Raw genomic sequence first — 27,192 nt, forward strand, 5'->3', positions numbered from 1 at the left:
TCAACAGTGCTCTAGATATGCTATGTTGAACAGTTAAAAATAGTACAATGTTGTTATATAGCATAAAGCTAGAAGATGATAAGGGAGCAAAATGATAAAAATTTGCAGCATACATTTACTCATAAACACCCTTACTGAATAACTGTCTGCAGTACATTTATTTCAGATTATTCACATCTATGGTTCTGGATGGTAATGGATAATAAACTAATAACTGGATAGGAAGAGAAAATCTGAAATTATTTTTCTTTTGATCAAATGAGTATAAAATGGTAGATTGATACCTGCTTTAAACTATTAAAAAGTAATTTGAAAAACAAAAACAAATTATTATTCTTTCATTTCAAAGGCTCAACAATAGATTCCCACTTCCTGCTATTAATTGAATCCATCGGTTAACCAAAAACTTGACTAAACAAATAGGTCTTACATTATGCTCCGACACTCCCCAAACTCAAGTTCTGGCAGACTGCTGAAGGTGGGAAAAAATCCAAAGGCGTGGGCTCTCTGCTGAAAACATCCTGCCACTGGCTCATGAGATAATGGAATGTAGTTCTCATGATAAGACATAGTGAAAATGAAGTGGTTGCCAGAACACTTACATTTTTGTACAATATAAACAAAACCTCCAATATTTCTCAGGAGAGACAAGGGATCCAATGAAGAGAAGAGAATATTTGTATTGTATGCTCCTGTGAAGATGGGCTAATGCACACTAGCTGCAAGTTTGGGGGACTAGTCAAGGGTAGCTCTAAATGGAGAGTGTACAGTGATCTAACCCTCAGCTTACAAAGGTTAATATCAGAGAGGAATGGTCAAGCCATCTGTAAGTGAGGTAATGAAAAAGAATCAGCTACAGTTGACACATGAGAATCCATGAGCTGTAATGTATCCAGTATGCCTCAGACTCCAAGTAAGAGAATGAAAGAAGGATGGGCAATCAGATCTTCTGAAAAACACCCATGTTGAAAATTCTTCACAAAACCTAACCTGAAACTAACCTTCTAAGTTATGCAGGAAACCAGATCAGCAAACAGCCAGCTCAAAATCAGGGAGTGCAAAGGCCACCTTTGCATGCCCTCTCCAGAGCTTTCTTGTGTGTTCCTTGGCCACAGCTGAGGGATCTGGGCCAACCTGTTTTTCTTCATAAAACCTGTTTGTAGATGTAAAGACCCTTGAGAGCTGAGGGCAGATTATAAGTAGCCAGATCTCTAAAAGGAGCCTTTAAGACAGTTGTACCAAAGAAAAATTGACTTTAATTCTTCACTGTGAATTTAGCTCTTTAGATGACAATCTTCAGATGAACAAAGACGATGGAGCTAGACAATGAAAGACATAAGGTAGCGAGGATTTTATAATTCCCCAAGGCTAAGATTAGTTATGAGAGTCAAACACCTTCCACTAAGTGTATGTAAAGCATCTCTGATCCCTGGAGTACCATATCTTAAAAAAAAACAAAAAAAAAACCCAGAAATATGGAGATTTTATTCAAATAATTTAATAGCTAAATTTGCATATATGATGGCTATACACCATCCTTTTGACATATCAACTATCCTGATTACCAGAATTTAAGCTTCACAGCATGGAATGAGCTTTAAGAACAAAAGAACTGCTGTGCTCCTTGCTGACTCTGGCATCTCCCTAGGCTGGTGTCCAGGGATTCTGGCAGTAACTTGTGGCTCTTCCCATGGCAGCTCCTTGCCCAGGACTGGGGGAGGGCTATGGTTGGTTACTAAGACTGGGAGGTGATCCAGGTACTTCCTGCATCAGCTGGAGAAACAGTGTGGCTGAGCTTCTGGCCCCTGGCTGCTCCTGGCCTTTTATTCCCTGACTTGGGGGAGTTCTCACTACCCCTCCCTGATGCTTCCCAGTTGCACCTGGCTATAGTGGGGGTGGCACTGGCAACTTAATGATCCCTATTTCTTGCTAAGCACTGTCAAGTTTCACTTTTGGAGACTTCCAGAGCATGAGTCCAGTGGGGCTGCATCCACACAGCAAAGCAATAGGGCGTGAACCCTGGGCCCTGGCTTGAGTCAGGCTTGGACTCGTCACCCCTATGGTGTCCTGAGCATGAGCCAGGATTAGTACAATTTGTGTGTAGAGGAAGGGCAGTTAGGCTTGAGCCTGAGTTTGAACCCTAACCACAGTGTAGACATATCCTGTGAGTCCTGAAAAATTCTAACCATAGAGATTCTGCACAGAGCAGTCCTAACCATAGAGATGCAACCTTGAGTGACTCCCCAAGCTTTCCAAATCAGGACATATATGCCCCTGTTGTCTAGGCAGGAGTCATGGAGAATGAAGGAGATCAAACAGTTCTGGAGGCAAGCAATTCAGAATTTGTTGCTGGATACAATAATACTTTAATTGCCTATGGGCCAGGGCTCTGGTAATGGGATCTGGAAAACCTGAACCTCAAACAGTATTCCATGTAAAGTATCTACATACTCCAGCTTTTGAGCTTAAAATGTAGTTCCTACACACATTCTTGCAAGTAAAACTCATGCACATGGAAAGTTAACACAATAGTCGTGTGAGCATAAACAAAGCACGTTCACTTTCAAATTTGAGCAAATATTTGTGGATAATGATTTCCATTATTTATGCAACTCTAGTGTTAACCAAACAGAAACTATGCTAATATGTTGCCTCAACAGGCAGTGAAAAGATATCTAGGAAGATAAGCATGTGGGTGTGGGTATGTGTGAGAGAGAGAGATAGCGAGGCAGATGCCTACTGGTGAATAAAGGTCCTTTGAATGGCTCAAATTTAATGATGCATGAAGCATGCCAGCAGGGTGCACAGCCATGGGCATGAACAAGAGTAGTGAGGGAATACTGGAGCACATCCATGTATCTGGTAAACATCAGCTGTGTGCCTGCAAGCTCATGCACTTCCAATGATTTTACAAACTCTGTACCAATGACTGGTACAAATTCTCCACTGGTGTATGTCTCAAGTAACAACACTGAATTCATTTAAAGTTTGTTTAATGCAGTGAATGTTGGAGCAGAATTTAGTTCCGAGTGCATTTTGGCATTATAAGAAAAATAGAATGTACGAGATGACCTTATTTCCAGCTAGCAGACATGAAAACTACTTTGTAATGAGTTTGCTTTTTTCTCAGCAAATATCCAATTATCTTTTTTTTTTTTAAATTAGGAGTTATAAAAACTGTGAAATAATAGAAAGAGTTTAATTGGTTATGATACAGTATTAGCTATTCCTGAGATTTCTTTTACAAAACCCCCAAGTTTTCCTTTCTTAAGCTTAAGATTTGCAAAATGTAGGAACTCCAATTGGCCAAGTAGTTTGCAGTAGATCAAATCTACCTGGATTTCAGTAAGGCATTTGATGCCATTCCACACAGGAAATTATTAGTTAAATTGGAGAAGGTGGGGATTAATATGAGAACTGAAAGGTGAATAAGGACCTAGTTAAATGGAGACTACAACAGGTCATACTGAAAGGTGGATTGTCAGGCTGGAGGGAGGTTACTAGTGAAGTTTCTCAGGGATCGATCATGGGACCAAACATTTTTATTACTGACCTTCACACAAAAAGTAGGAGTGCACTAATAAAAGCTGCGGATGACACAAAAATGGGAAGTATTGCAATATGGAGGAGGACTAGAAAGAAAATCATAAAAGAAGATTGGGATGACCTTGTATAGAAATGGGATGGAATTTAATAGTGCAAAGTGCAAGGTCATGCATTTAGGGACTAACAACAAGAATTTTTGGTATAAAATGGGGACGTATCACTTGGAAGCCATAGAGGAGTAGAAAGACCTGTGTGTCTTGATTGATCACAGGATGACTCTGAGCTGTCAATGTGATGGGCCATGAAAAAGGCTAACACAGTCCAAGGATGCATCAGGTGAGGCATTTCCAGTAGAGACAGGGAAGTGTTAATACTATTATACAAGGCACTGGTGAGACCTCATCTGGAATACTGTGCAATGCCAGTCTCCCATGTTTAAGAAAGATGAATTCAAACTGGAACAGGTGCAGAGAAGGACTACTAGGATAATTCAAGGAATGGAAATCCTGCCTTACGAGAGGAGACTCAAAATGATTGGCTTAGCTAACCAAAAGAAGGTTGAGTGGAGATATGATTCATGCTCTCTATAAATACATCAGAGGGATAAATACCAGGGAGGGTAACGAGTTATTTAAGTTAAGCACCAATGTGGACACAAGAACAAATGGATATAAACTGGCCATCAAGTTCAGGCTCAAAATTAGGTGAAGATTTCTAACCATCAGAAGAGTGAATTTCTGGAACAGCCTTCCAAGGGGAGCAGCAGGGGCAGAAAATCTAACTAGCTTTAAGACTGATCTTGATAAGTTTATAAAGGGGATGGTATGATGGGACTGCCAAAATGGCACATGACCCACTGGTGACTGCCAGTAGCAAAAATCCCCAACAGCCAAAGATAGGACACTGTATGGGGCGGGCTCTGAGTTACTACAGAGAATTCTTTCCCAGGTATCTGCCTGGTGAGACTTGCTCACATGCTCAGGGTCTAATGGATCACTGTATTTAGAGTTGAGAAGGAATTTTCTCCCAGGTCAGATTGGCAGAGACCTTGTAGATTTTTTGCCTTTCTCTGCAGCATAGGGCATAGGTCACTTGTAGGTTTAAGCTAGTGTAAATGGTGGATTCTCTGTAACTTGAAGTCTTTAAACCCTGATATGAGGATTTCAGTAACTCAGCCAGAGGTTAGGGGTCTATTACAGGAGTGGGTGAGTGAGGTTCTGTGGTCTGCAGTATGCAGGCGGTAAGACTAGATGATCACAATGATCCCATCTGATCTTAAAGTCTATGTGTTTCTAATATTCATTCATATGCGAACACAAAGAGATCAGGAAGAAGAAGAGAATGTGTATAGTGTTAGGTGACTGGGTCAGCAGAAGGCAAAGGTGACCAATGTAGACAACTTTAAAATAATTAGAGACAAGATAAGGAATAGGTGCCAAATGGAACAATAATCCAGCACAATGATAAGAAAAGGATTTGGGAGTTATCATGGGTAAAATCATCAACATCTCTATAGCCGAAGGGCATAGCTCTAGTAAATAGAGGAAACTACATGCTAATGCGTGTTAGCAAGGGAAAAAAAGCAAAATAAAAGATCTGACATCTTCTGAGACTATTACTGTACTGTAACTTGTTGAATATTATCTGGAATATTGTGTGCACTACTGGCCACCATCCCACAGAAAGTCACTTATTGATATAAGGCTTGATTCTACTCCACTGAAGTTAATAGGAGTTTTGCCATTGATTTCAATGGGAGTAGGATCAAATCCTTAGACAGGCTTCTGCCTAGGACAACAGAAAGAAAAAAAAATCTAAGTTTTTAGGCTAGGTTGAATGTGTTACTGGAAAAGAGATTTTTTGACATTTACCTAATATTTTTTTCAAAATTAAGTTATATGAGTGGTGAGCAAAATATGATTTCTTAGGTATCCAGTTTTATATATGATACAAATAAATGGTTCAAAAACTCACAGATGAGCTCTAGAAAGTAGAAAACTGCGATAAACAGACAGCATAACACAAAATTAACTACTGCTGTTCAGCAAAGAATATCAATAAGGTCAATAGAACTCTATAAGTCTGGGAAAGTTTAAGACTAAATTACAGAAGAAGGACTCAATTGATAAAATTAGGAGAGTTAGATTTAGTATGATCAGGTAAGGGCCACATTGCCTTTTCCTGGTCTTAAAATAGGTTATATACCAGTTTCATATGTTAAAGTTAGAGATGTGGGGTGAGATCTCAAATGGCATACATCAACATAGCACGATTGAAGCCAACAAAGCTACACCAATGGCCCATATAAATCAATGTGCATTTTTTCACAGCCATAAATACCAGAACATAAGAACATAGGAACGGCCATACTGGGTTAGACCAATGGTCCATCTAACCCAGTATCCTGTCTTCCAACAGTGGCCAATGCAAGGTACTATTTCATTGAGCAATGTACAGAAGTGATAGTAAATTTCACTAATGTTCATTCACAGGTAATCAAGTGAATACAATTATTACATATAAATAATAATATTCCTGAATGATACATTGTTTCTTTTTATAATAGTACCTAGTGGGAAGGGTTGATTTCTGCTAAAACCATATACTCTAGGCCCAGTCCTTCAGTAAAACTGTCGGGCTTAGGACTAAGTTTGGTAGCTGTGTGTGATAGTGATTTCCTGGGGGAAGTTTCTCTCATTTTATTTTAACTCTGAAGAGAGCTAATGTGTATAAAACAGTGAATTACTGTAAAAAAGGATAAGTGACCTTACAGCACAAATTCTGGCTTTTCTGCAAGCTTCAGAGCCTCATGCATTCCTGCAGCTGATAGTTTCCGGTTGATATTCCTATATCTGCATTGTAGTAGATTGCGATAGGTTGTCCTCAGGTCCCGATTGAAGAAGGCATATATAAAGGGGTTAATGAGAGAATTTGCATAACCCAACCATAGAAATGTTCTCTCAACCCAAAATGGAATGCAGCTGCATGCTGTACCACAGATAAAGGGTCGGGCAGTTGAAAGGATGAAAAATGGCAACCAGCACACAGTAAAGGCCCCAACAACTATTCCCAAAGTAGTGGCAGCTTTCTGTTCTCTTTTGAAGATGGAAATGTTTTTTCTATCATGTTTAAGGAGTCGTGAAAAATATGTACATTCTTCTGATTCCTTGTGTAGCTTTATAACTCCATTCACAGAAACCATGCCTTCATTTTCTTCTGGCCGTGGGAAACCAGCAAACTTGTGCTTAGCAGCACTCCTCTTCGCAGCCTTGTAAATCTGATAGTACATGAAAAGCATCACTGACATTGGGATATAAAAAGCAACTGCAGTTGAGTAAATTGTGTAGCCGAAGTCTTGACTGATTAAACAAACCTTTTCATCATTCACGTTTTGGGCCCAACCAAAAAGTGGTGGTATAGTGATAGAGGCAGATAGCAGCCATACACACAGGATCATTTTAGCCATACACTTTCCATTCTGCCTTACAGGATATGTAAGAGGTCTTGTTATTCCAAGGTACCTAGAACAATAAGGTAGAGTTACTACATGGTTCATTGATTTATGAATAAAATTATTTCATGTAGTCGGCCATAAAAATATTGAACATGTTTTAGATTTTATTTTACATTCTCTATTCTTGTCTTCTGCACATTTTCAAACTTGGTAGCTTATTTGCCTTTAAGATAGGCAGAGCCCACTTTCCTGTAGAGAAGATTATTCTCTTAGAGTGAAATCCTGGTGCCATTAAAGTCAATGGCAACACTCCTGTTCACGTCAATGGGCCAGGATTTTTTCCCAGATCTAGAATCATTCTAAGACAAAAATAATGTTTTGCTTACAATAGTTTTATAAAAGAGATTCTGAAAGGTAGATTTTTACTTAGCTAACTTCTGAAATTTAACTCTTGGTACATCATCTACAATTCACCCAAAGAAGCTATTACTATTTTACATTTAGATTTATAACTGCTTAAGAGCAATATAAGTGATCCTGCAAGAAGCAGGCTATAAAAAAAAGTGTATAGAGCAGTGGTTCTCAACCTATTTACCATTGTGAGCCACATATGCAGATCTCTGTGTTATGTGGGCTGCATCCACACAATATATATACTACCTGTATGGCCCTGAGGATGTCACGTAGGCTGCAGCTGTGTACTGATTGGGCCACAAGAGGCCCACAGATTGAGAACCACTGCTATAGATCACGCCACTAAACTGGATATGATACATTGTGTCATTCTTACTTTTGTGCTTCCAACAGAAACAACATAGACTTTGCAAATGTATTCCATTATTTGATCATTTCAGTAGTACACTATAATACACTTCATGATTACATAATTAGAAAGAAATGCTATTTCTTCAACATTCATATCACGTATTTATTAATTAAACAAAATAAAAATACATTACAACATTTGAGTTGAACACTACTTGGGAACAAAGACATCTAGCCATGGCTGATAAAAGTTATTAAATTTAGGATTACAAAAGACTAGGAAAACAAATTACATAAGTGTCATAGAAACAATAGGCTTTGTCGTAGAGTTTATGAATAAAATGAAGTCTACTGCCAGGTTTCTATGCTGTAAATCTTTCTTAAATGTCAGTTGTTGAACTTGGAATACAAATATTTTATTCTAAGAAACATTTATGACTGATGTTCTATAGAGATGATGAGACTATTGTCAAGTGCCACACTGGTGCTCTTATTGCAATGCAGCAAATTATAGCTAATGCTGCTTCTTTAAGTAAGAATTTGGTGGCAATAATCACTCAGCAACATCACTGAAGTTAAGCTTTACTGGCATGGCAGGATCAGTGTGAAAAGCAGACTCTGATAACAGTGGCATATCCTTCCCAGCCTGAACTGGCCAATTACAGTGAGCTTCTAGTCAAATCCTTCTGTACTTATGAAGTCTGGGCCAATAGCGGACTGAGAATGGTTATTATGGTTGGCTGGAATTGCACCTCCATAATGAGTGCATATTATAATATAGATAATAGTAAAAAACATATTTTTGTTGTTTTTATTTCCTGTTTTCTTTCACCTTTTGCATTAGAATATTATCTCCTGCTAAGTCTTGAAGTCCTGGTGACAAGATGTAGATGTCATGGAGAATTCTATTCTGTGAAATCACTGACTGGCGACTCTGCCACCGTGATGAACAGAAAGTTCCCCAAAGATGTAGAAAATCGGAGTTCATACTGCAAAGTTCTGGAGTTCAATTATCCTGGGACAGAAAGGGCTTACCTGTGCAAGGAAACTTCAAAATGGCTATTTATTATCTGAAGCCTTTTGAGGTTAGTGTTGGCACTATAAATGGGTGTTGTACAACATGTCACACTCAAGATGAAGCCAATCAGACTACTTGGGTGAGGTGAGAAGTTTACCCCCCAAAAAAGTTACATTACTAGAATGACTGAGAATTAATCAAAAGTCTCTTGTAATGCACAGTGTCACATTTCAGGGCAACTGCACCTGTATCTCTCCTCAGTGGTCCAGCAATGGCACCCACCCTTAGGCTTACAGCTGTTGCCTTCCTTGGATGGAGATCCAGGTCTCTCTCCCTTCTAAGCAGGGTATTTCCAGGCTGGACAGTTCCTTGCCTTCATTGTCTTATTCCCAGCAGAGACAGGCAGCCCAGCCACACCTGCTTGCTTTCTCTTCTAAGATGGATAACAGGGTGATTGCCAACCGTTTTAAGTTCCCCCACATTTCTTTCTAGGCATGCCTATTTTATTCTGAAAGTAAAACCACTACAAAAAACATATTACGAACCTGCACACATGCTAATAAGCTTTCCAAAGATCATCCCCAACTCTAACATGGGCTCTGGAAGGAGCAGTCCTTTAATCCCCCACCCAAGAGGTTTCCTTTGTAATGACAAGTCCATCACAGTTTCAGCTCAGAACAAACATTGTCATAACACATTTAATCCAACCTTTTATACAGTTATGGGGTCTTTGATATGGAGTTTCCAGGAGCAGGCAATTAGTCAACAATGGGTTTTCTTCCCCAGGGCGTAGTTTCAAAAGCGTGGATTCAAAGTGAGTCATTTGCATTCCCCTTGTCCCCCCAGGTACTTCCCTAGGAAATCCACTTCACAGGTGTTTTTGTTTTTTTAAAGCCCTTTGAAGTTCCTAATACCTTACAGAGATTGTATTAATCTCTTAAAGAAGGTACACACATGCAATTCTACAATAACACATACAGAACTGCAATTTAAATGTAATTGATCCCAAAGGTATTAAATCTTGCTGAAGCAGTTGTAACTTAATTCAACAAACTTCATTCAGGATATTAGGATTCAGGATATTGTCAGTCAGACATAGTTTTACAGAAATCAACACTGGATATGGTCCTTTGAGAACGTTATTCCTGAAGGATATGAGCAATAGCGGCAGATGCAAGTTCCTGGGATGTATAGTACTATATATGTCCAGCTATTTCATACTTTATCATGGAAAACAATGAGGCTCTGATGTGAGCCAAGGCTATACAGCTTGAAGGATTAAACTAAGTTTCAGTAAAAGTCAAATTTGTGCATTATACATGCTGGTTTCAGGAATACCCAGTGGCGCAATTTAATGCATCCAAATGTAAGCAAAAATATATCCATATAAATTAAAATGCATTAGTTTTTGAAAGTGCAGTGACAGTGTAAAGTTATCTGAGTTCCACAACGTATTCTATTTGAAATTAAAATATACTAATTTACATAAAAATACACTGTCTACCTTTGTACCCTATCTATTTCTGTTAAATGTAATGGGCTGGAAAAATGAAACAGGCCTAAATTAGGTAACCTTCACTCTTTTATGAGTGTATAAATTCCATTAACCTTGAAAATTTAGATGCAACTTTAATATAATTTTAATCATTGACACTGTCTAGTATGCTGGAGATTGCAGAATGGTTTAACAAAAAACAGGGATTTCTGAACTATTGTGTCACTATTGTATAAAGAAAAGGGAAAAGGCTCTTTTATACGGCTAGTACCCAAATGATAATTACCTTAAAAAAGTTACTGTAGAAGTAATTGTTTTCTGATACCATTTGGACAAAAGCAGCATCCAAGGAGTCTGTAGCCTCTTGAGGCCTTGCTGTTTTCTCAGATTCCTTACTACAAGGAAGAGGAAGGAGGGTCTTATGTTAAGGCATTAGGCTGGGACTTAGGAGATTGGGGTTCACTTTTTGGATCTACCACAGATACCCTATGTGATCTTGGACAAGTCTCTGAGCCTGAGTTCCCATTTGAAAATTGAGGTTAATAATAATTCCTTTTCCACACCCTGGTCTTGTCTACTTAGCTCGTAGGGGAAGGGACTTACAATCTGTCTCTTACCAGGCATATACACAGTGCCCAACACACTGGGGCCTCTAAGCAATGTCATAATATAAATAATAATACAGGATCATAGGTATTGACTTCATACTGTTATCTTAGTTACCGGTTCCAAGGGCCATGTTTGAAACTAACACCCTGTGCAAGCTCACCAACCACAGAATCCCACCAGGCATAAACCTACATTGAATTTGGCCTACTATTTACATACTATTGAATATATTCACATTATAAAGAATGGAACATATCAAATAAATGGTATTCTCTTTCTTTTCCAAAAGCGCTAACGGTTGTTGAGAGTACATGGGAAAGTGAGACAGGCTAGAACTGACAAGAACCCTGCAGGGTGGCTGTGAAAACAAAATCATCACAGTAATTTATTATTATGTATACAGTCCCCAAAAGTGTGATAGGGACTAGAGTCTATAGTGAGCTAGACCCAGCAACGTGGCACCAATGTGACTTTAAAAATGACAGCTCCCTTCACCATGGGGAGACAAGAGATAGACACATTATAGAAGTTGGCTGCTCTATATAGTTATTTTCCCTAGGCTCTTGGCCTAGAGATTTCAATGCCCCATAGTATTAAGCCACAACACTCATAGCAGAAGAAGAAGAATGTACCATCTGACTCTGATTCTCTATAGCAATATTATAAACATTCACTGTTTCTTCCATTTATGGATGTTTTACTCCTACACGTATGTGGCAGAGTTGGAACTGACAGTAAAACTGTCTTAAATTTTATTGCTTTCAGCAAATGTAACTAGTGAACTTAAACAATAAGTCACCACTGTCCACATTTACCCAGTAATACACACCAGGTCTCTATCGAATACTAATAACAAGGAAGATACAAAGAAAAGAGGCCATACTCAATGCTATTAGTAAAACTCTGGCTCAGTGTGACCTAATATTCTTTCATAGTATCTACCATATTGTTAAGGATATTTATTTTCACTGTGGGTCACAGCTCCTGGGGAACATTCTTTTTTCCATTCTGACTTTTTTGATATACTATTGATCCATTATGACTAGAGACAATGATCAGAAATTAGCCAACAATGCTAATATATTCTCTGTGTTTTCATAGTAACTACAGATCACACAACCACATCACTTACTACAGCATGTTAAACTATACAGACAGCTATTGCAAGTGTTTTGAGATACAACATATACAGAGCAAGCCACATGATCTAGTGGGTAGGGCACTAGCCAGGCACTCACAAGAGCTGGGTTCTGTTCCTGGATCTGACCTGTTGTGTAAACTTTGGCAAGTCACTTCACTTGTCTGTGCCTCTGTTCTGCCTCACACCCTTTGTCTGTTTGGTCTATTTACATTGTAAGTTCTTTGGGACAATGACAGTCTCTCTCACTATGTGCTTGTTCAACACAAGGCCCTGTTGTGCTAGAATCTCAGTTGGGGCTTCTAGGTGCTACTATAATACAAATAAATAATAATAAAAAAACTATATAATATATATGGTCAGTATTGAAAGCATTGAATCCTCTAAACCAGAAAATGGTGCAGAGGCTATTTCATTTACAGCAGTACAGGAATGAGCTCCTGGAGACACCCATCTATCACAGATGTGGCAGGCTTTTCAGAAACAACTTTCTCATCATATCTCTCTGAATGTCCTTGCATTAGTGCTTGAAGCATATGACAGTTCCATGTGTGTAGCAGAAGCTGTTGATCACAGTTGTCAAGGACAGACAAAGTCAGTCTTGGAAGCATCCATGGTAAGCCAACCACCAATTTACCCGAGTGTCTATTAAACCCAAGTTTCAGAGGTAGTAGTAAAGTTGGCCTGCCTCCTTCTTTCCTGCACTTGTTCCCATTTGATTTAGTACTTGTCTTTGAGATGCTGCAGAAAAGGTGGAATGGTAATTGTTATATTTGGAACCTCAAGGTAGGGAATGAAGGCTTGTTAATAAAGATGACACCATGGCTTGTATGCAGTGATAACTGCAAAGGAGAAGATGCAACTGAAGTAGAATAATCAGATATCTCCCACTGCAAGAAACCGGAACTATTCCCTCTGTCTCTTCTGGGACACCCAGAAGATGATCTGAATTGGCCTCAGCGTATTTGTAAACAGGTGCAAATCCACTGACTTCAACAGCTTATACAACCATTCAGCTGCGCATGAACATTTGCTACAGTACCTATTACCATCTTAAAAAAAGATGGTGTAGCCTGAAGAAAAGTAGGAGGCAGATTAGTCATTTAATGTTTGTTGCTGAACTATTTTTCAGAGAATAACCAGAAAATAATTTTTCAGAAAATAACCTTTGTGACCCGTCCGTGCCTAGGGTAGCCACCTGAAAATGCCAAGGTCAGGGCGGGCTGTAAAAAGAGAGCAGATTCTCCCAGCACTGGTTGGTGGCACTGAAGTCAGACTTCCCAACCAGCCACAAACATTGCTTCTGATTCCCCACACTGGTTATCAAGAAGCCAAAATAAAATATACACAGCCCCCTTTACTGCATTTCAATCTCTGGCTCCCTATCAGCCACTAGATCCAGTAAAGAGATCAGTTATTTAAAACTCTATGCTCTTTACCAAAAAGGTTTATCCTGACCCCAAAATGTCAGCCACAGTACCAGATCAATATTTGTTTGGATCTTACCCAAAATACCACGCTGCCAGCCAATCCTTTAGTAAATAAAACTAAAGGTTTATTATAAAAAGAAAGAAACAAACTATAAGAAAAATGTTAAAGGATTAAAGCAATCAGATACATACAAATGATTTGAAAGTCCATATATATCAGATTTCTTGTAGAATTGTGAAGTTTGCAAGCCTGTATAGTCCCTCTGATGTACATCCAGTACCTGGATGGGTCTCAGTCCTTTGTTTCACAGCTTCAGTTCAGTTCAGTTGATCCAGAGGTAGGTGAAGACAGAAGACAGACTAAAAGACAAAATGGATCTCGGGCAGCTGCCTTGTATGTCCTTTGGTCTTTGCCATGCTGCTTGTGGAATTTTACAGGAACAAGATGGAGTCCAGAGTCACATGAGTAAGTCCTGGTGACTCATCAGGTATATCCCTGGCTTTCCTCCGGGCCCATTGTACCTGTGAATTTCCTTAATGGCCCATTAAGCAGGCTAGTGCTGCAGCCATCCTGTCTGGGGTGTCACCCAGACACAACACAATTTGAAATACAGATATATCAACCATATCCATATCTTCCATTACAGATATAACACATGAACATAAACATTATAATCTTACTTAGCATATTATAGCCTTTCTAACAGTACCTGACACGGCATATCTCTCATGAATTATTATGATTTTGACATACTGATGTCAAACAATATACTAAATGCCCCCCGCCGATCTAGCCAGCGTGACAACCTTGCCAGAGAATAACTGAATATATAACAGATAAATAATATCTGAGAGTTCTCTTTTTCAGGGCTCCTGCCCACGGTGTTATTGTCAGCCACAACTATCTCCTTCAAATACACAAGGATGCATTCCCCCAACACACATGAAGTGCCTTAGGATTGGCCTCAACGTATTTCATAAGCACTGAATTCCATTTAATTCATATATATCAGTCAGCTTGTAAGAAACATCACACTGGCTTGTCACTCACCTGACTTATCCTAGCATTCTGTCGAAACCATCTTATGTTTCTCATTGCCTGGCTTTGCTCTCATGAGGCTGAATAGATGGGTATAAAGTAAAAATGAAAAAACTGCAGAAGACAGATATATCTTATAGCACCTGCTGTAATGATGTTACAGCCATTTCTACTTGGAATCCACATATGTTGTTTAGTTACTGCATAAATCTTGAGTAGATCTTGGGCTTGACTTGGATTGGGTTTGTGTTTCGTTTAAAAATCTCAGCTTTTGTTATATTTTAAAAGATTCATATAAATATTTGCTGTTATTTATTTATTTATGAAAATCATTTCTAAGAATAACCAATAACCTTTTCTAATGTGTCAGGAATTAGATTTCTGTCTCATCATATTTGTGTCTTTCCCAATCCGCACATTTGTGGAATCTGGTCTAACTGGTCACCTACCAGACTAAATTATTTTAAAGACTGATTCTAACCTAAGGGCTTGGTTGTCTTTAACTTTTTGCTGCTGATCCTCTACTGCACCTGCTGTGCTTCCATCATCTCTTAATAATCCATCATTAATTTTCTATTGAATTCAATGCAGTATTAAGACATGCCAGATAAGAATAGGATCAGGTCATAACAAGAATAGGAGCAAGACATAACAGAGATTCTTAGAAGCTGTCGAGCATTTACAAGCATTCGAGCATCCTCCTTACTATGTGAAATATATCTGATATCTAGAACAACTATTTTTTGCCTCTTTATTAATATATATTATTTAATTGTAATGCTCCACTACTTAAATGACATATAACTAATAGAAAAGTGACTGTGAAATCTATTTATTGTTTCTATTACAGTAACAACTAAAGACCCCAACCAAGGCTGTGGCCCTGTTATATTAGACACTGTACATACACATAAGAGACAACTCCCTAGCCTCAAAGAACATGACTTACTCAAGGTCCCACAGGAAGTCTGTGGCGGAATATTAATATTTATTAAATATTAGTGCCTGTGATGGGGCCTACCAGCCCCATCCTGGCCCAGAGAGGGTTAATGATGCACTGCAGGCTGAGGAGGCCACACCCCTCCACCTCAGCTGGGCATGCTCAGCCTGGAGGCCAGGTATAAAAGAAAGCCACCCAACTCAGTCTAGGTGGGCTGCTGAAGAGGAAGGATGCAGACTGCTGGCTCTTCCCAGGGAACTGCTGCAGAGTGTGACCCCGGAATTTAATAAGGTTATACCACTTTTCCTGCCTTCCCAACATATGTGACCCAATGCCAGTGACGGGGCATACCAGCCCCATGACAGTGCCTTCAAACTTCTTATTTAAAAAATAATAGTATTGTGTACTCACATTGTGCCTTGCATGCAAAACTTTACAAAAGGAGAGTGAGCATTACTTTACCCATCTTCAGAAAAGGAAATTGAGGTACAGATGTGTTACTTGCTCAAGCTCATATATGAAGTCAATGGCAGAACTTGGTAATGAACCTAGGTCTTTGAATCCCCATACCCATGCGCTAGCCACTGGATCACATTGCATCTTTGATTGCATTCAATTAGCCACATAGGCTCATTAACAATAATAGTAGTACCATGTGTTACACAGGCATTTTTACCACATTCAGTACCTGACCAATGTTCATAAAGCTGAATGGGCTTGAGGGAGGGGGATAAACAGGATGTGGAAAGGAATTGGCTTGATTTCTATTACAATATTGATTCATAAGTGACATTATAACACTCACTGGCCGACTCTTGAGGCTAATCTGGGCTATCCTAGCAAAACATATAACTATCCTGTCAGTTCTGTAGTGGGAGACGAAGAGAATATTGTGAAACAAAACAAAGTAAAGAATGAAATTCTACTCTCCTTCCTGGGAGGGGGCCATTTTGCTGGTTAAATTGCAGGTGCTGCATGACTTTAAAAATCTCAGACTAAATATTGGTAAATATTTGCAATATCAAGCTAGTTTTCTTTGCATATGTGCAACGTGCCTCAGGTGGCACATGACCAGGATTCATCGCCGAATTTGGTCTGCTGGTTAGCTTCCCTTGCCCGGGCCAAGAACTGATGGAGAAGGCAATATGAACACGCCCCCTTCAGAAGAGTATGGTTGATTGTTTAGCCAAAATCAGAGTACTGTACTCATTGCTAAACTGTACTCATTGCTAAAGCTAAAACTTTCTGGTTTCATGTTTGCCGTAGTTAAACAATCTTTATTATGTAGTGAATTATGGGATAGTCTGTGAAAATCCCGAACTCTACTGTGCTGGCCTAATTCCATCCCTAATTTCATTACTTAACCTGATCATTTAATTTTTCTTCCTTGCTAGATGTCAGGTGTCATGAAAGTGCGTTGTTTTAATAGAAAGTGTCTCATTATTCACCCTGTATAACATTTTAGACTTAATATATTGTGCACTTCATGTACAAGTCTTGATACTATTCTCATGCTAAAATATTAAGTGATAATTTTTCTTTATGATGCATGGAGGGAAATTAAATATTTGTGAGCAATTGTTTCTCTGTATCAAGGTGAACATTTTCCCTTTTCATCTATTCTTCTAGATGGCAACTGGTGCCTTAAGCACATTTCCTTTTGAAAACAGAAGGGAGTTTATTCCCAGAAAAGTCACTCCTCCCAATGCTAGAAGTGGAGTAGTTTTTGTTACTAATACACAAGCACCAAAACTAAGAGAGACTAACAAAGTTCTGAATTTTTATCCCTAACATCCTATCAAGCACTTCTGGTTAGTTTTGATTGAATCCAAAGAAATGTAAACCTTGATAAGAATGTTTACTTTTAAAAAAAAAAATACAAATATTTTGTTAATACTAAATAATATTTCCATTCACATATTTAAATTTCCTTGTGGTTCTTTCACTCCCTTCCATTTTCCAGTTTTTCTGTGTTATTCTTTATTTATGTGCTTTTTTTTTCTAGGCTTCCTTGTTCTCTTTTCTGAAAGCAGTTACTGCTTTATATTTTTTGCTTTGTATATTCTGTGTATATTTCACTTTAACTCATTTTTCATTCTTCTTTTATCTCTTTCATTCCATTTTTGCTTCAGTCTCTCGCTGTTCCTGTATTTCTATTTCTTCTATCTCCGTACATTTCGCTCTTCTTTTCTGTCTGCAGACAGACCTATCATTTCACTTCCTTAGATAGACTTATGCATTTTGCTTTCATTCTAAAGCAATTTATAATCTCCTGGGAATAAAGGTACTTGCAGTGTGTTTCAATGCATTTTTATTATCTCACACATAATTTCTGAAATCTCATTCATTGGTACTCTGATCTTGACAGATGTGCTTTCCTACCCAGTCTCACTTTTGTCTCAATTTTTCCCTCTTCCTTTCAGCCCAATTTGCCTGTCACCCTTCCCTGCCCAACTCTTAACCTCCAGACAACTCTTCAGCAGCCTGGGGGAGTTCACTGCACAATCAGACTGGACCCCCCAAAATTCCATCTCCTGCACAGACGACCTTTACCCCAATAGTAGAGTTCCATCGTGCCTGACGAGCACAGTTGTCAACCATGGTCTTCGTTCCACAGCTTTAGGTGACCTTTTAGATATGCATGGCCAAGGCCATGGAGCAACTTAAAGATAAGGACTGAAAGCTTGAACTTGATTCAATATTCAATGGGAAGCCAGTGTTGGGAGCAGGGGACAGGTCTGATGCGTTCACAGTATCCCATGTTGCTGAGATGTGCCGCAGCTGTCTGTACTAGTTGGAGTTTCCTAAAGGCTGCTGGTGGAGTTGGTTCCTGCTGCTGCTGTTCTGCCCCTTCTGGGAGAAAGATGGACAGGATGGCTTGAGGAGCAAAGACCTGGCCCCTTCTAGGGTGTTCAGGGTCCCCTGTCGATTCTGTTGGGGCTGATGGTATGCAGAGCTGGCTGGAGCTGGTTCCTGCCATTGCTGTATGTCTGTTGCAGGGAGGAGGGAAAAGAGAAAATGCCTCACTAACCTATTAAAATGATTTGCATGTCATCAAAACAGCAGACACAGGGAAACCAGCTGACATAACTTACTTGGGCTTTCAAAAGTCTTTGACAAAGTTCCTCCCAAGAGGTTATTATGAAAACTTTGTAGTTATGAAGTAAGAGGCAAAGTTTTATCATGGATCTGAAATAGAAACAAAGGGCTTGATTCTCCTTTTCACTGCAGCAGCTTTATGCCACATAACAACCTAAAACAATCATCTAGGGGACAAAACTGGGTCTGGGCTAAACAGTATCCTGGGTGGACAAGGTGGGTTAGCACAGGCCTTGTGGTGTCATCCAGTAGATTTCTGTGATACAAGCTACATTGGCTTCTTCATCACTGAAGACATCATGTGGTGTTTGATGGCAATAGATCTTTCTTGATCAGCATCTGTTTTAGTTCAGGTAGCTTTGTACTGCCTTCTTTGGGCCCTTACCTAGGTAACGGTCCCTTGTAGTCAATAGGTGGTAGATGTCTGGTAGCCAGTTGCTTAGGTATGCTCTGCTGTGTCCTTGGACAGTTGCTGCCTATTTGGACTGTGATAGATGAAGTAGTTGGTTGTATCATGGGATACTCTGAATGTTGGAAGGGATATCTAGTTCACCAAATTCCATAAGCAAGACTGGTCTGTTTGCCACCTTTTAGAAATATGACCTAACTGAGTCCCAGGGATGGACAGAACTGGAATAGTCTGTTCCCGTAGTCGTGGGTGTGCTGGAAGCATTGTGGCATAACAATGGAAATAATTATAATAGTAACAATAATACTAGGAAGGGTTGAACATGGGGGTGTTGATGCCATCGGGCAGCTATGTGTGTTGTTAGGATGCTCATGCTGCTCTTTCCTGCTTTGCGGGAGAGGCAGACAATAGTATTTACTGAGTAGTGTGTGAGAGTTACAGCTGTAAAATGTCTGCCTGAACAGAAGATGGCAGTGAAGGCTGGAGGAGCGGGGTTGAGGCTCCTTCCCTATAAGAGAGGCAAAGCCTTTGGGAGCCTCATTCCCGCTGGTGGTTCCTGCTCAATGATTGCCCATGCTGGCACATAGACAACACCCCCAGCCCCAAATCCAGAGAGAGAGAGAGACAGCTCGTGAGTACAGTCGAACCATGGCCAATCTGAATTTACCAATTCATGAGGACTTCCAGAACCTTCCAAAGACATATCTGAAATCTCGCAAGCCTCTTTGGGATCAGGCTAAGGCTCTTAAAGTGTCTGCATTCAATCCTGAGGTACCCTGGAAAGTATTCTGAGATAATGCAAATGTCCCAAACAAACACCTGATGAACTTCCAGGCTTCAACCTACCTGGGAAACAATGATACACACTGAATCATTTTCACACACTGCATGGCAGATGCTGTCATCCTCTACACCTTTGGAAGATGAGAGACAATGCCCCCGGTGAATGTGGACACTAGTTGGAAACTATGGACCCACATTATAAATCAGTGCCTGCTTCAATTGTTTGCCAGTGGCATCTTCAAACCACTTTGGAAGCTACCCAGTGGCTCACTAATCTGGACTTGGTTATTCAACATTGCTCGTCACCTCCCTTGTCACAAAAAGTAGCAGTAGTTCCTGTGTTGCAGAAGGAGGAGCTGGGAGCTGAGTCATGGGCTCACTTTCAGAATTAGAAAAATTTCTGTTCTTTCAAAAGTGAACGATGGCTCCTACCTTGCTCATTTGTCCTGTTTCGGGAAGGAGAGGGAGATGGCAGCAGTGAGAGTGTATGACTATTTCCATACTTTTTAGTGTGCTGGGGTTCATTGAATTATGGTAGCAGGTGGAAGTGCTGAGACTGAAGCTCCACTGTGCCATGTACTGTATGAGCACACAAAAAGATACACTTGGAGCTAGGGTATGATTCACAGCTCACATAGACATACTAGCACTAGCTCTCAGGCCAGCATGCTAAAAACACTAGCATAGCAGAGGCAAGCAGCAACACAGGCTGGTTTCCCCACATATGTATCCATAGGATCCGGGCAGGTTTGTACTTGGGACAGCTCTCCTTTGCAGCTGCTTGCTGCTGACCATGCTACTGCAGCTACTCTACTATTCTTCGGCCTTGCCTACACTAGCACTTATGCCAGCAAAACTTTAGTCACTCAGGGGTGTAAAAATAAACATCCCCCTGAGCGACATGAGTTTTGCCAGCATAAGCACTTGTGTGTACAGCACTATGTCTATGTTGGAGGGAGAGCGTCTCTCACTGACATAGCTACCACCACTTGTTTAGGTAGTTTTATTATGTCAGCGAGAGAGCTCTCTCCCGTCGACATTACACGGCTACACAAGCGCTCCTATAGCAGCACAGCTGTATCAGTACAGCGGTGTTGCTGTATGTGTCAAGTGTAGACTGACCCTTAGGGTGCTAGCTCAAGGAGAGCTAGTTGCGAGTATGTCTATGCAAGCTGGGAATCATGCCCCTAGCTCCACAATCCCCACCAGAGGTGATATATGGGAGGACATGTGGGGGCATGTCCCTTCCCCCCCCCCCCACCCCATTTGCTGTTCGGCTTGTACTGAGCATGCTCAGTAATACTGCTGAAGCCGGCTGCCCTCACTCTGTCCCCTCTCCCCTCCCCCACTATCAGCAGGCATATCTGGTCCTTACCCAAGACAATGCACTAGCTCTGTTTGTCTCCTGGGCTTGAAGTGTAGACAGGTCCTTTGACCAAAGCCATGTTCTGACTGGCTGTCTCAGAGTGCAGAGCACAGAAGTTCTCTTTGACAAAGGATTTTCAAAATTTGGGCTTTGTTCAAAATATGAGCAAAAACTGAAATTTCAACATTTCCTACAGAAAATTCAAACAAACCTTTGTTTCAGGTTGATCTATATGTTTCATTTCAGTTTTGACTTTGTTGTCGTATTAAAATAAAAAATTTGACTTTTCAAAAAAAAAAAAAAAAAAGTTTAAATGTTTCATTCTGAAAATGTCAAAACTGGATCTTTCAACATTCTCAGAACTCTTTTATCAGTGTTCTTCCTAAATTAAATTCCAGTCAAAGTGACCTGATTTCAGAGTGTTTCAGTATCAATAGAACTGCATGTCCAAGTGGAATGTGGTTCAGTTGAAGTTTCTCTGATCAGCTCTAGTGTTTAAGCCTTTCTGATTTATGTTTCAACTGTGAGTCAGCTCCTGACCCAACTAGGACTAATCACTGAAAAACAGCAGCAATAATAAATCCCTGCAAGTTCTAATATCCCAGTGGAGTGGGGGATATTCATATGAGGAAGAAATAACAAAGAGCAATGTGGGGGAGGGAAGAGAGGCACTGAGGGAGGAAAAGTGACAGTTTTAAGATGGCAGGATGCCTGTGCAGCAGCAATTTAAGGACCTTCCAACCACTATTTACCTACAGTACTTTTCTATTGTAAAAACCCTTTGCTAGGAACTGATGAGAAGATTATAAGCCATCTCCTCCTCCTCCTGCAGCTCTGTTAAGGAACTTTTTTTTTTCATTTACAGGTTCCTTTTATTTATTCTCCCACTAATATTTTGATGATCATAGGGGAGGTGGCAGGCAGGCCTTCTTTCATCTACAGAAGTTGTGCAGAATGCTGCAAAAGTAAGGTCATACTTGATCAGATAATTTTCAGTACCAACATAAGCATGTACTTCCACATCCCTGGCATCTCTGGAAAATGTCCACTTTATATTCCTAGCATTTACCACTTTTACACAGCCGTTTATTTGCAATATGCTTACACATTATGGCCAAAGTTTTCACTTCACTTGCACATATGTAACCTAAATGACTTCAGTGTGTCACCCTTCTCTGATGTACTGTTAACAGTAGGAAGGGCCAGGTTCAGTGAAGTCTAGGGAGTTCTATTTAAAATAAATGAAATGACTGGATCAAATTCCCATCTGAAACCTTTTCTGTTTCCAGGTTTTAGGGGCTTCCCATTTGATCCTGTCTGGTCACCTTTACAGGTGTTTCTTCCCTGCTTGCAAGCACTCAGGAGTCATTGGGAACACAGAACTGGCAACTTCTTTTATTTGGGAAAAACAAGATAAATCTCTAATGACATAAGAGAACCCCAAGCAGTGTGTTTAGGGGTATAGCAAACCCCACAGTCCCAGTGATTAATTGCCCAGATTGTTAGAGCCCAGAATGCTTATTCATAAAACAATCCCCACCCATCTAAAGTTCACTCACGAATCCATTTAGATTCAGCATGATCAAGTGGGCACCTCGAGGCAGCTCTTCTTAGCCTGTTTGCTGTAGGCAAGTGAAGTGCATACCATCAGGTCTCGTTCAGGCCTGCCCCTGCCAGGTCAAGGTTCCACAAAGTCAGCTCTTCCCAGCCTGCCCTCTGCCAAGTCCACATTCAGGTAAAACCAACTATCACCTCAGTTATGCCCCATCAAATTCCACAAACTCATCTCCAACAGTTCAGCCACTGCCAGGTCCAGTCCCACAAAATCAGCTCCACACAAGCTCCAAAAACTCTGGGGAGGAAACCCAAAGGAAAGCAAGACTCTGGTCAGGGTCCCCACTCTCTCCAGCAGTCTCTGGTTCTGACAAGTCTGTTTCTTTTGTTGAATTTGGGCTCCTACACAATCAGAGTCCACTACCTGACAGCTCAGGCTGAATTCCTTTCCCCAGACCGTAACTTTCACCATTCTCCTCCCTTTCCTACATACATTTACACTTGAAATTATTTTCCAGAAGAGAACACAAATGCCATACAATACAACATAAAACACTGAACAGAAGTGAAATCATATGTACATGAAGCTTACCAGAGCTGGCATCCCCCTTTCTCCTGCAGAAGAGAAGAGAGCTGCTTTTTCCTTCAAATCTTCTAGCTCTGGGGCCTGCACATGTGAGTTTAGAATTTGGCCCCAGGTGGTGACTCCAGTTGTCTAAAATGATCATTTAGACTACTACTGAACTGTGTGTGGGCCAGCTCCATGGGACAGAGGTAGTTAGGCTCCATGCCCATCTATGGTCTGTGTCCATATACATTCATCAGACCTTGAGTAGGAACAGGGTGCTATACAGCCACTAAACTAAACACTGACCTCCTTCCTTAGGCAGCATCTGGGAATTTTCCCCACCCCAACTGAGGGCACTGGGGAATGACATCCGCATGAGAAAGGGTAGGGACAGGCTTCCACTGACCTGAGTGATCACCAGGAAGAGAAGGTGGGCTGGGCCACACAAGAGACACAGCAAGCTGACAGTTCTAAAATTGAGCTGTCAGTTGAAAGAGGAAAGGCCCTCCGGGGCAATGATATTTCCAAGGTAGCTGTGTGTGCAACTGAGGATAGAATGTCCTGAAAGGTAAGTGGGATTTTAAGGGCCTAGAATCCCAATTTTCCCATCTTGTCTCAGCTTTGTGGGGGCTACTGCTGCCCTACAGATGCAGCAACCTCTGTTGGTGCAATGGGGGTACAAAGAGAATCAGCCGAAGGCTGCCCTTTTTTCTGCCACAACAGATTGTTCCCTATCCCACTGATAAATAGTGGGTGTGGGTTCCTTCCTCTTCCCCCTTCCTCTACTCTGGGTGGCAATCTTCAGGAGCTGTTAGCCCTTGATGGCACTGGCTATGCAGGTTAATATACCCAAGATTTGGCCCTGTACTTTCAGTTCTTGATAGTCTACCTCATAGTTCTAGGCCAAAAGTTATGCTCCTCAATTCATATTTAGGCACCTATGTGGCCTGATATTCATAAAAACTGAGCAACCACAAACATAATTGCATTCAGTGGGAGCTGCAGGTGCTCAATACCTTTTGACAACGAAGTCACTTTTATTTAGGTGTCTAAATATGAGTTTGGGTGCCTAATATTAAAGTACCCAGGTCAGGAAATGTTGATCCTAGTTCTTATGCTTTATTTGTAGAAGAATATTCAGCTATGTCATCTTAATTAGCTTCAAAAATTAAACAATCTCTGAAGAAATGAAGCTTATTTTGTGCTAATGACCAAACTAATTTTAGAAAATAATAAAGCTGTTCCGCACAGGACAATAGCATCTTGAAAGATTGCAATTAGCATTGTTGATTAAGCAACTTGTGCAAAGAAATGGGTTTCTCCAACTGCAATGGCATTTTTAAAAATGAAAACTAATGTAGTGGAACTTAACACAAAATGTGCATCTTTACAACTGTAGGAGCCATATTGTTTGAAGCATCAAAACACCTTTATAGATAACTAAAGAAAAGTGTTGCATCAAAATAACACCAGCAGCTGTTTCGGGTTCAGGCATATGTATTTCCAGGTAATTCCTTGCACAGATGAACATGCCACGCATCTGACCATGGATCATCTATTTTCTCTGCACTATTCTCCCTTTCTCAAAGCATTTGTTAATTGTCTAGTTCTACTACAAACAAACAAACCATTTAAAAATTACTTAAAAACCCCTATAAAGAAGGACTGTTGTTTTTGGATAATCTTGCTGGCATGTGTTGCTGCCAAAAAAACAAACAGTCACACCATGATTTGAAAGTTTACATTCTTAATATGGTGACAGCATGTTGTAAATTTCATTATAAATTGAAATATAACAGCATGCACATCTGTTCATTGTGTGAACTTCCTTTTCAAACACATGGCATTAGACAATTCATTATGACTTTCAGCTGTCTTAAAAGGAGTGTTGTTAGAGCTTTCAGTAGTTTTTTTTTTAAATCAGTTGAAAAATGAGGACAAAGATCATTGGGGGGGGAGGTTCTTCCATTGATATGTAAATGATTTACATGTATAACACCCTTTTGTGAAAGTAGCAATTACTGGAGTAAATCCACTGGAAATCAAAAGGCCAATAAAACCTTAGTCGGTAAATAGTTTTGAGGATATGTTTTTCCATTAAAGAAAGCTATACATTTTGGACTGATTCTTAGTCTTGTGGTTTTCAATCAGCTGTATCACAGAATGCAGCTAAAGATTTTCTGAGTCTCACCAGCCCTGCCATCCTTTTTCTCAATAAGCTCCCAGATGCAAGTACTACTCAACATGAGTATGGGAGGTAGAACTGGATTTCAAAGTTATACATTAGCTTATGCTTTATCTACTTAAACAGCTTCAATCCTAAAGCTTCTGGCAGCAACCAAATCACCTCAAAGAAACTGTGATGCATCTTCCAGGTTGAACTTTATGACCATTTTCATCTCACAGAAAAACAAAAGGTTTCACCAAAATGTCCTGTACCTTTAACAATAAGTTTTTTCTTAAAATATACCATTACTTAAAAAACAAAACAGGTGTTAAAATATTCACTCTTTGCCCAGACCGTGTAATACTGGGGCAGACACTGTGACCAAGCTCCAAAGCTGCCAGTGTCCAGTAATCATTGGGTGTGGCTGAGAGAGGGGGCAGCTATAGAGCTGATGGTGGTTCCTGCATTTGGGATCAGTTTTATGCCTTAGCCCCAGCCTAGTGTAGATCACAGCAGGCTTCAGGAGTTCAGCTCTCACTCTTCTGCATCATCACTGGCTGGTGAAATGAGGAGTCAGCAGCTGGAAGAATCTGAAGTGAGAGCAGCTGAGGCCTGGTTAGGGAGCTTTTGGACTCAGATGTCCCATCAGTGAATGGTGAGCTCTCCTTCCTCTTTTAATCTACTTAAACTATAGTACTTAACTTGCCTTAACCCAGTTGTTGTAAGGAAGAAAGCTCCCATACAAGTTCCTTTCATGCCATAGTTCTAGCCACAGTCTGTTTTCTTTTTTTGACACAACAGACCAAATTGTATCCTGGCTTACACAATTGAGTAAGTCTCCTCCTGACTCCTGTGTGATGGCTTTTTGTTCCACAAGTACACAAAGAAGAGAGTAGGCTCTACAGCCCTGCTATATTCCCCTGCTCCCATGCAGATGGATAGGAGGGATTAGGGACAGAGGAGAGCCTTGGCTTTGCCTCCCAGTATGCGCTAGCTTGCAGAGTTACACTAGTGCACATGGGGAAATAGGCTGTACCGGGTTTAGGCTTACTGCTGGGCATTTCCCCCTTGAAGCAGGGGAGACCAGGAGGAAGGCAGAATGTGACAGAACAGTCAGTAGGACAACAGAACAATGCACTGCTCCTGGCATGTGCCTTGTGGTTCATTATTCAGCCCAGCGTTATTTGCAAATTTTTCTAAGGCAAATACTAGTAATTATTCTTTTCTTCAGTTAAATTGTAACTTATCAGTGCAGGACCAGATTTAGGGGCAGGCAACCAAGGTGACCGCCTCGAGTGCCAAGTTTGGGGGGCATTGGGCTCAGGCTGCTGTTTTTGTTGTTAGCAACAAAAGGGAATATAGAATGTTTGAAGTAAAATTAGCATGACCAGATAGCCAGTGTGAAAAATAGGGACAGAAGCTGAGGGAGTAATAGGCACCCATATAAGAAAAAGCCCCAAATATTGGGATTGTCCTTATCAAATCAGGCAATCTGGTCATGCTAAGTAAAATGTTTCAGGCATTCTGTGAAATGGGCTACAATGCAATAAAAATAAGACATTCAAAAGTTTAATAAATGGAGTTGGGGGGGAGGGGGGCAAAGACACTTCTCGCCTGGGGCACCATTTGGTTTAGGTCCAGCCCTGTATTAATGCATAACTGTAATAGTTTCATGTATCTCTCTCCTTCTGTTCCAAGGCAGTTTGATTGTTTACATGCAGCAGCTCTTTGTGGTTATATCCACTAATGATTTATCTTTCCTTAAAATGCTCATAGATGTCAGTTCTGTGCATTAGCAGTGTTGCAGCTATT

The 27,192-nt window shown here is 40.3% G+C and overlaps 1 protein-coding gene across 3 annotated transcripts in view; it reads right to left on the bottom strand.

The window, feature by feature from the left end:
• HTR7 (5-hydroxytryptamine receptor 7) overlaps window positions 1-27,192 on the bottom strand; it is a 49,415-nt gene that overhangs the window by 8,109 nt on the left and 14,114 nt on the right. For 2 of the 3 annotated variants that reach the window (XM_067552970.1, XM_067552969.1), the window contains exons 2-3: window positions 6,920-7,067; window positions 6,318-6,823 (exon numbers count right to left, since the gene is read on the bottom strand). In XM_067552970.1, coding sequence (XP_067409071.1) covers window positions 6,318-6,823; window positions 6,920-7,067 — 654 coding nt within the window. Of the gene's footprint in view, window positions 1-6,313; window positions 7,068-27,192 lie in introns of those variants that run through there. The other variant, XM_067552968.1, reaches the window with a different exon arrangement.

Source organism: Emydura macquarii, unplaced genomic scaffold (genome assembly GCF_026122565.2).
Source record: "Emydura macquarii macquarii isolate MOO-44397 ecotype Brisbane River unplaced genomic scaffold, CSIRO-AGI_Emac_v2 contig_1390, whole genome shotgun sequence".
Classification (NCBI taxonomy): domain Eukaryota; kingdom Metazoa; phylum Chordata; order Testudines; family Chelidae; genus Emydura; species Emydura macquarii.